This window comes from Kryptolebias marmoratus, linkage group LG19 (genome assembly GCF_001649575.2).
Source record: "Kryptolebias marmoratus isolate JLee-2015 linkage group LG19, ASM164957v2, whole genome shotgun sequence".
In the NCBI taxonomy this organism is placed as follows: Eukaryota; Metazoa; Chordata; class Actinopteri; order Cyprinodontiformes; family Rivulidae; genus Kryptolebias; species Kryptolebias marmoratus.
In genome coordinates, this window is record NC_051448.1 from 21,973,423 (window position 1) to 21,983,914 (window position 10,492).

Here is a 10,492-nt window from a genome sequence, read left to right on the forward strand (position 1 = left end):
ACCCTCTCGTTCACCGGGGTAAACCCCAACGTACAGGCACCAAGATGGGGGGCAACAAGTATGCCCACTCCTGCTTGGCGCCTCTCACCGGGGACAACTCCAGAGTGAAAGAGTGTCCAACCCCTCTCAAGGAGACTGGTTCCAGTAAATAACATGTACAGTAAATAAAAAATCACCTTCTCTTTGGAGATGAGATGGGAAGCTGAAGACAGGTGGGGTCACAGCATCTCTAAACTGGTCCTGTTAGTCCTCTGGTTTGAAATGTTCATTACAGAGCTGAGACAACTGTAGCAACAAAACCCTCCCTTCTTACTGCAGCTTCTCATTGCCTCCTTAAATCTGTGTTACTGGGAAACCTTCAAAATGTGAAGAAAAAAACCCAGAAAGAGCTAATGAGAGAGGAGGACCAGTTCCTCCTGTTAGCATTTTGTTGTTTACCTAATTACATTAGCTACAATAATATAATATAATAAATGGTCAAATAACCAAAATTATTGTTCAGTCTTACTTGTGAAAGTTAATCCCTCGTGATATAAAATCCGTCCATAGCTGCTCGCTCTGTGGTTCCTCCTGTTGGCTCTTAGAGAGAGGACAGATCTGTCCAACATGGCGGCGACGGCAGATGCGCTCGGGGACGTAATGAGGCGTCTACATATTTACGTTTGTTCAATATTGATCAATCAGGACCAGATAATCCAGACTGACCCATCAGTCATGGAGACTTACGAATTGTTTTGAGGCTCAAACCGCTTAAACGAGTCTTCTATCAGTGGTTCTAGCGCTGCCATAGTAGCCACTATATGACCTGAACTGCCGCATAAAGTCACTTCCGGGTCACCTAAACCCGACCAAATAAATATTAAAATCAAATTCTGTCCTGCTGCCCGTTTTTCGATTTTGTGTTTCCGATCTTAGTCAAAAAGTAAAATACAAAAAAAACAGGCATTTGTTTGTTTTTGGTGTCATATTAAAAACAAAAAATAAAATGACCAGTCCGTTTTTCATTATTTGATTTTTGATAGTCAATTGAAAATGGAAAGAATGAATGATACACGGATTCAGCCCAGTGATCACGGTCGTGGTCTACCGTCAGAAGTAAGTGGATGTTAAAACTTACACGTTTTACTGACCGTGTTGAACTATGGAAAAAAAAAAAGTTCAGAAGAAAACTCAGATGACCCAGCTTTCTACTACCACCGTTTTTTTTTTTTTTTTTTACTCTAGAGTAAAAGTATTTTGATATTTTCTTCTCAAAAAAAGTGTGAAATTACTATTTTATTTAATTTATTTTCTTTTTACTTCATTCTGTCCAGTTCAGTTAGAAAAAAATGGTTTTAATACTTAAAAAAACTGCTTTGGCTTTTTTTCCATCACTACAGCTGAATGATGTCTAACTAGTGGCTAACAATGTACTAGTTGAGTTGGTCTGTAATGGGAGTTTTTTTAGGAGAAGAAACTATCGAAATCATAAAAATTGGAATGCACATTTTTTTAAGCTGCTCTTGAGTTATGCCTGGAGCTAATGTGTGAGACCCCTTATGAGCATTTTTGAGTTAAAAACACATTCAGACTAAATATTCAAGGCCCAGTCAACACAACTCTGGATATTTTGAAAAACTGAGAGAACGCTTACATTGTTGACATGTCAAAATACAGAGAAAAACAATTTTTAGCTTGGAAAAAGATTCTCCTAAAATCTTTTTTTTTTCTTTGATTCCATTTAGTTCCCTTTCCATTATTAACTATTTCAGCACACAATACAAGTTTGAGGCTGAAAGGATTAAGATAATAAGAGATCAATGCAGAAAAAAATAGTAAAAACAGGTCCACGTTTGTGTTTCTATTTCACAAAATGATTGTGTGGACGTGTGTGTGTCTGCATCATCTTTTCAGAAAAGCTCCGTAAATCCTGTCTACATACACTAGAAACTGAGATTTTTAACATTCCTTTGTCTTAACAAAAATTACATTTGTGGTCGGGAGTTGCAAATGCAGCAGAAAATATCTGTTTTTAAAAATATCCAAAATATTATGGACAGGGCCTTCAAATTAGTTGAAAAATAAATACCTAAAAGCTGTAATCTTTTAAGACTCAAACCCAGGTCTTCTGTTTAACAAGGACTTTGCATTTCCCACTCCACTAAACAAACACAACCTGTTATTGGCATTATTGCATCATAAAATGTTGTCACATATGTCTGCAGTAAATTAATAATTAGACCTAGATATTACCAATTTAGGTCCCACATTTTAAAATATAATCAGTTACCCATATTTCAAATCATCTGTATGACCTGCTTTGAGTATTTTTTTAAATTACCTCTACTTCTTTTTAAATAAGTTGCAAGGCCGAAATCCAAGACTAGAAGTACATGAACAAATGTAATAAAGTTAAAAATAAAACATTATTTCCTGTGATGGCATACAGAACAAAGTAAAATGCACGAATCACTGTTGTTTTTTATTGTTCCAACTTTTTTTGATTTGGGGTTGTATCTCTAAACACAGAATTAATCTGTAAAAGGCAGTAAAGAAAACAGTCTCAATACTTTTATAGTAAATACTTATTGAGATCAAATGCTTTCTTGAATAATTAGATCAAACACACATTTGAATCTCTGAATGCTGAATGTAAATGTTTCTTAGAGGTCATTAGATAAGTCAAACTGTAAATGTCATTAAAAGTTGGTCTCCCTTTTTTCTGCTTTTCCAGTCACAACATTTTGACTTACTTTGAGTTTTCTTTCTTCTTCTTGTGTTTCAGTATGATCCACTCCTTGGTTACCTCATAACAGCTGCTCTCTCAGCAACCAGGGAGAAACACAAACGCCTTGGATACATATGGTACCATATACCGATGGTACAGAGAGAAGATTAAACATAAAAACAAAAATTTAAAAGAAATTTAGTTTTTGCTGTGAAGCCAAACAATGAACACGAACTCTGCTGGGATTGGAGCTTTTTGTCTTTTACCCCACAAAGAAGAAAAGACTCATTTTATTCTTGACTATATAACCTGGGGACTAAATCTGCTGTTTACAGTTTGCTCATAGCAAGACTCAAGTTGTACACTGCCTGACCAATACCTATCACACACACACACAGATAAATGCACACACCCTCCTCTGGAGTGCTCTCTGTAGAGTAATGGTGGTGGTAGCTTGGAGGACGTAGAGCACAGTAGCGTTTGCACAGTTTGTCTCAGGCACAGCACAATGAAGCACTGTCCTGCCCGATACACTCCTCCTGAACACCTCACCGACCGTAGCTTCACCGGTGAGTCCACAGTGAGGTGCACAAAATGGCAGACGGATTCCACTGTACAGAGAAGAAGCAGTAGCTCTGGAGCAAATTACCAGAGGGAAAGGTTTCCTGTATTTTCCCCTAAAACACACACACATATAGTCCATGGAGCGTGGCGTTTTCTTTCTAATATAACATGACGGGCTTTTTTTGATGTGTGAATTTTGGTGTATTCTTTAAATAAAAGGCATTTCTATTTGATTCAAAGCAAAAAGGTATTCTATACAACAAATGCCTTCTCAGTGTTGTCCTAGTATCGTTCTGTTGTGTGAAACTTTTTCAAAACTCAGACAAAAAACTGGAACTCATCAAAAGCTTTTGTTGTAAAATAGCACACTTTCTTTGCACAAACGGAGTCCATGTTCTTTCACAGCATTTAGGTAAATAACAGAGATAAGTTATCACAGTCCAGTTCCAAAAGTGAAGGTCTTCCAACATGTAAGAAACTAAGCTGTGTTTAAAAATGGGGAAATGTGAATCTTTTCTAGCTCTTTCAACTATGGACCAAAATGTATTTTCACTATTTAAATGAACTAATTTATGTCTATTTATAGAGATTTTAATGGCTTACTTCAACATTTTATCCTAAATGTTCTTTTATGAGTGAGTAAGGAAGAAAATGATACAAATGGGAAATTTAAAGATGCTGTCATGATTCCCCCAGATTTAGTCACAGATAAACATGGCTTGTGGCTGAAATGAACTCTTAGCAGGAGGGGGAGGGCTTGATCCTGCATTCTCCACATGTAGCATCATTTTCTAACCGTCAGGCCTCTCTCTGAACCTTAAATACAATCTTCACTTAATTAATGTTACTTTGAAAGCTGTAGCTGACAGAGCAGATAAGAATGCCCATTTTTTGTTTTTGTTCCTCTTATCCTTGGAAAATCAAATCTGATTTGAGCATTTTCTAGCCTAACGCTGTACCCATATGACCAACCAGACTGACTTTAGATATTGTTTATGAAATAAAGTATTTTAAAATCTAAAAATTTCCTCATTGGTCTTTTTAGTGCATTTTGGTTGCACATGTGCACATTTTTTTTACACTTGTGAGCGGGTTTGTGCTGATGTACTCCAATAAGACTTTCCAGCAGGATTCTTTATCGCATCTGTTTGTGTGGTATTCTCTTTTTCATCATGATCTTGCACTCCTACCATTAATCAATAATCTAATACAAAATCAAACAACTGATGGCATCCTTGTATTTTATTTATATATTTATTTATAAAACTTGTTCAACTAATGAAACCCTAGAAGTTGTAAAGCAAAGTAAACAGATTTTTTAAATGTATTTAAATGTAAGACATTTTACCACTCATCTTAGGAGCTTAATCAATGTAAAGTTTCTCCTGTACTACACGACTCTTTGCACTTTAAAAGCTTGGAACCAATGTTGCTAACTCGTAAGTAAAGAAAATAGCTATTAGGTGTCCTAAAAGTTGCTAGAAATCACTAAATGATGCCATCACCTAATTTGTCTCATTGATCATAGAGGAATAATGACCATGAAGAACAAATAGTCATTTAAAAGCACTCTACAGTTGTTAGAACTTTCTTCTGTCGTTTTTATGTTTTTTCAAACCAACCTCTTTTATCTGGGCTTGGGACCTGCAAACGTGACCCAAAAGAGATACTCAGTTATTTTTGTGCAATGATTTAGTTTTAAAAAGAAAATTTTGCATTTGTTTTGCACTATGGATTAATCCAGTGGTTCCCAAGGTGTGGGGCACAGTGTCATTGCGGGGGGGGAATAAACTTAAGTGGAGTTTGAAAACAAAATATGTGTATAGGTTTATGTCTGGTTGAACAATGTGTGTACCCATTAGAAAGTTGATTTTTTTTTTTGGGGGGGGGTTATTGTAATCCATAGGGGGGCCCAGAAGAAAATCTTTGGGAACCACTGGAATAATCATTGGCAGCTTTGCGCATGCTCGATTTATTCGCATTCTGGACATGGAGGGCTGAACACCTGCAGCTCTGGCTGCAGCTGGGAGGGACGCTGTGCTGGAATTGGACCGCACGTGAGTGCTTTGGTATGTAAAGAGACCCACAACAGCACCTGCTGCTCAAGGAGAAGTGTAAGAACAAAACATGCTTTCACATTAGTCTCAGAACATGAAGAGGTAATTTCACCACTGAATTAAGTGTGTTGGAGCAGGGAAACAAGGAAAACATGCAGGATTGTGGCACTCGAGGACCAGGATTGCCTAACCCTGGTGTATGGTATATATGGTATGGTATGGTATATATATTTGGTATATGACTGACCTTTCTGAAAAGTTTGTCTCACCACTATGTCATTGTCTTCATTGAGTATGACTCTTTTCAGGGCATTTCAACCGGGTTGGAAATTTTCTTCTTTTTATTTTAAATTTTAGGCTGTATTTTTGTTTTTTTTTCTGTGGGTTCTAGAAAAGCTTGTCCAAGCATGCTTTTGTCATATGTACTACGCAGTTACTTTGAGTGCTCACATTCAGGCTTAATATGGCTAAAAACTCAGAGCAATTAATGTGGGCTGTGGAATTTTCCTTTTTTCAACAAAGTAGTGAATAAAAGTGACAGTAAAACTGCTAGGACCTCCAAGATCAAATATTAAATTAAACAAAGTTCCACCAAAGGCAGAAAGTCATGTATTCAAGAATTATTTTGAGGAAATGGTATGAGCGAAAAACCTGATTGCTTTATTTTGCTACACATGCATTCGGCAGCACATCCTTCATCCAAGGCCCATGTAGACATTTATTTAAAATTATCTGTTTGTCCCATGGACAAATATAAATAATCAGAAAACGGAATGCAACATGAAAATTGAAACCAAAATGAGAAAGCATTTCTGAAGACAGACGGAATTTGAATTTTTATTCAGAAAATAAGACAATTTACATTGTTGAAATATGAGTACAATATAAGCACAGTATCAAAATGTGCCAGATTTAATCATACAGACTAATTTTCATCTGTAGTCTCTTGCAGGTTCATAGTACCAGATAAAACATACATTACAATAGATAACTAACAAAAGACACATGATTATTGAAATTACGTAGTATCTGTTAAATTTTGCGATCCAGGATATAAAACTTATGAAAGGGAGTAATAAAAAATAAAACTCTAGATAAAATATAGCAGCCAATATTCTAAATATGATAACATAACATATGTTTCAGAGGTAACAGGTACATGAGGAAAACATGGACATCTCTTTCCTCAGCAACACTCTCCAGCTCCTTCTGGGGGATCTCAATGCATTCCCAGGCCAGAGAGGATATATAATCCAACCACTGAGCTCTGGATCTGCCCTGGGTTCTCCTACCAGTGGGACATGCCCAGAAAACATTAGTATATGTGGTTTATGGAACTATAGAGTAAAGTTTTGTGAACTGACCAGGAAAAAAAATAACATACTGAGGCATTTAATCTCCTGAGTAATTATTCAGGAAGGACTAACATGTAATTGATTTAAGTTATTAAAATATATATAGAGGGAGGAATTCCTTTTTTTATAATATTTGAATGCAGTGGAACATCTTACTGGACTTTTAATGCTATTGTCTAAGTCTTTCCATATTATGCAAAATCAAAACTTATATCCTAATTTTTCTCTCTTTTTCTCTTATCAGGTTTTTGGCACTGAAAGAAACCTGGTTTTTATTGTCTACAATAAGCCTTCTCTTCATTTTAACCACTTCTATGCTCACAGGATTGATTGTTACGTAAGCAAAATGTGATATGACCACATCAGCATTACCATTTTTACTGCTTACTAAGCTGAATGTACTCTTCCTCCTAATTAGTTAGTGCCTACTTGGAGAAAAAGCCACTGCTATACCACAAACCAGAACTAGAAAAAGTCATGTAGAAAATTCATTGCAAATGTAACTACGCAGTTTCAACTTTTCTGCTTGACTTGCAAGTATTTCTCATATATTGTAACATTTGCAAGATTTTTAGTTTGAAGTGTTTTGTTGAATTTTATAAATACTTCCACAAATGGATATTGCATACATATTAATCTATTAAGCTTCTGTTTTTTTAACTGTTATGTAAACATGTTATGTAAAGATTAAAAAAAAAAAAGAAGAAAAGAGAAAGAAAAATGCCCAACCACCAAAAATTACTCTGAAGCCTCCAGGGTGACACGAATTATGTCAATAACTTTAGGATTTCTTCACTGTTAGCAAAGTCATGTTTAAACACTCATTAACGAAACATTGCAGTCTATGGCAAAGAAGCTCGCCCATACCATGATGCAGCTAAAACCATGCGACACTATGGAAAGTGTCTGTATGCTGCTCTCAAAGCCTTTCAAAGCAAACAGAATGTAATTTGGATGTGGCTGTCAATAACAAGTTCTGTTTTGTCATTATTATTTTCATAAAGTTTTCACTTTTTTAATAAATAAAGGCTATGATGAAAAAATGTCACAGACATTTCATTAAAGCCATTGAAATCTTCCAACTAGTCCTTTGTAGAACTTCATGTCTTACAGGCTGCCCTGTGGTTGGTTAAAGAGATACAAAATGTGTACAGGTGCTTATTTTATAGATTACCAGTATCTTACATTATTTGATTATTGTGAGTCACCGGACTCAGTCACATCATCATGTTGCTAAATGAATGCAGAAGCCATAGCCAAATAAAATATAACTACTGACAGAGTCTTGTACTGAATTAACTAAGAGAAAATAGTAATGTAGCACAAAAATGATAAATGTGGTGTGCCACTGCATGTTCAAACACTGATTTGGTCACTTGTGCAAGTGTGTGCATGCGTGTGTGTGCAGAGGTGATCTATTCTGTCTACACTCTGGCAGACAGAAAGACAGGTTAGTGATAACTGATCCTCCCAGGATTCACCTGGGTGCTATCTCCATCACAGCCATTTATTGGTTCATAATTAAACCAGGCAGACACTGCTGACCTTCTGACCCTTCATTAAATGTGTATCAATGTGTGTGTTTGCACAGACTGGCTGTGATGTGTTTAAATTAGCCACCCTCCGCCTCCCATAGTTCTCTTTCTCATGTCATCCTGTTTCTTTTCTCTTTCCTGAATAAGGCTGTGAAATGACATTGAGCTGTTGTCCTGTGGTTCTGGCACATTGTGCTCAGCCATCTGGAGCTTAATATTTGTCAGTAAAACTCTGTTTTTTTAACTTATCACAGGATGGGAGCCAATTTTTATCTTGCTCTGCATGGGACTGAAGTTCACTTGTGAATATTGTAACTTTTTCTGCAAGAAGGCTCGACAGAAATATGCCATGTGACTCACATGAAGTTAAACTCACATAGTTCTTCAAACTGTGACAATAACATGGTGAGTCAGCATTGGTACAGATTGTTGTATCTATACTATGGCAGTAGTTTTCTACAGTGACAACAAGGTCAGAGATTCTGCAGGATTTCAAAAGAACAAGTAATGACTTGGACAGGCAAATAATTAAAGATGTATCCTACTACTTTCTTTATCTATTCATTTTCTTTCACTTATCCATGGTCGAGTCAGGAGGGCAACAGGTCCAGGAGGGAAACTCTGACATACCTCTCCCCGGCGACACTCTCCAGCTCCTCCTGGGGAATCCCAAGGTATTCCCAATCAAGAGAGGATATATAATCCCTCCAACAAATTCTGGATATTCACTGGGGTCTCCTCCTAGTAGGAAGTGACTGAAAAACCTTCAGAGCGGAGCCTCTAGGAGAAATCCTAATCAGATGCCTGAACGACCTCAACTGACTTCTTTTAAAGGAGACGTGTTGCAAAATTCACGTTTTGCATGTTTTTGTACTTCCATTTGGGTATCTTTTTTTTTTTTCCTGCACTTGACAAGGATGGACGCTTTTTCTTCTCTCTCCATCAGCTTGGAGGACAACATTAATTTGGCTGTTTGGATTCACCATTGAGATATACCAGTGAGACTCTTAAGGCTGACATGAAATTAACAGCGTTGGCATGACCTGAAAAATTCTGATATCTGAATCTAGCTCCACTGAGTCAGCCTTGGAAGGCTGGCTATCTCAAAATTCTACTGAATGTTATGTTAACGTGACGCTCCCATCAGTTCCCCTCCCTCTTCTAGGACATCTGCGGATCTGTGATGGCTAGGTCCCAAGGCTGGCTGATAAAACTTTCCATCACTATCAGAACTATGGCAGACAGAGGCCTATCTGAATCAGTATCCGTTGGTTCCTCCACCAGCTCCATCCCTCCCTCCTCCTCTGATGTTTAATGTTGCTCCCTCCCTTCCTCCCTCCCACTTTGTATTATTAGCGTAGCTAATACAAGTTGAAACTTAGCTTGTTTTTTCCCCAGTTTACTTTAAAACTGACTTGGTGAATTTTATCATGCCTTTGCTTGTTTAAACTTATTTTAGTTTAGTAGTTAGTTTATCTTAACTTTCATCATGTCTGATCTGTTCGGCTGAGGTTTTTAAAACCTAGTTTAGTTTATGTTACGTCATAATTTGGTTCTCCTCAGCTTATCTTTGGTTTATCTGTAGTATGTCTTGTTTAGATAAATTTTACTCTGTAGTTTTATGTCTTATTTAGTGTCTCATGTTTTAGATATGTTTAGTTTCAGCCCTCCCTGGGCTGCCACCTTATTGTGGTGGAGGGGTTTGAGTGTCCCAATGATCCTAGGAGCTATGCTGTCAGGGGCTTAACGCTCCTAGTAGGGTCATCCAAGGCAGACAGGTCCTAGGTGAGGGGGCCAGACAAAGTGCAGCCCAAAGACCCCTCATGATGAGTAAAATTATTGGACACAGTGGGCCAAAGGGGTCGGGTGCAATGTGGAATGGGTGGTGGCCGAGGGTGGGGACCTTGGCGGTCTGATCCTCGGCTACAGAAGCTGGCTCTTGGGACATGGAAAGTCACCTCTCTGGTGGGGAAGGAGGCTGAGTGCCTGTACGTTGGGGTTTACCCCGGTGAACGAGAGGCTAGCCTCCCTCCATCTACATGTGGGGGGACTGGTCCTGACTGTTGTTTGCGCTTATGTGCCAAACAGCAGTTCAGATTACCCACCCTTTTTGGAGTCCTTGGAAGGGTTACTGGAGAGTGCCCCTCCTGGGGACTCCCTTGTTCTGATGGGGGACTTCAACGCACAGTGAGACCTGGAGGGGTGTGGTTGGGAGGAACGGCCCCCTGATCTGAACCCGAACGGTGTTCTGTTGTTGGACTTCTGTGCTCGTCA

At 37.9% G+C, this 10,492-nt stretch overlaps 1 protein-coding gene across 3 annotated transcripts in view; it reads left to right on the forward strand.

Annotated features, from left to right (window-relative positions):
• The window catches only part of cnih3 (cornichon family AMPA receptor auxiliary protein 3), a 140,358-nt gene extending 136,008 nt beyond the window's left edge, over nucleotides 1-4,350 (forward strand). Inside the window, exon 7 of one of the 3 annotated variants that reach the window (XM_017437638.3) lies at nucleotides 2,765-4,350. Coding sequence is in view for 1 of the 3 variants with exons in the window: in XM_017437639.3 (XP_017293128.1) it covers nucleotides 2,765-2,792 (28 nt within the window). In the remaining 2 variants the exon portion in view is untranslated. The remainder of the gene's footprint in view (nucleotides 1-2,764) is intronic. The other 2 variants (XM_017437639.3, XM_017437637.3) reach the window with 2 other exon arrangements.
• The last annotated feature ends 6,142 nt before the right edge of the window (nucleotides 4,351-10,492 follow it).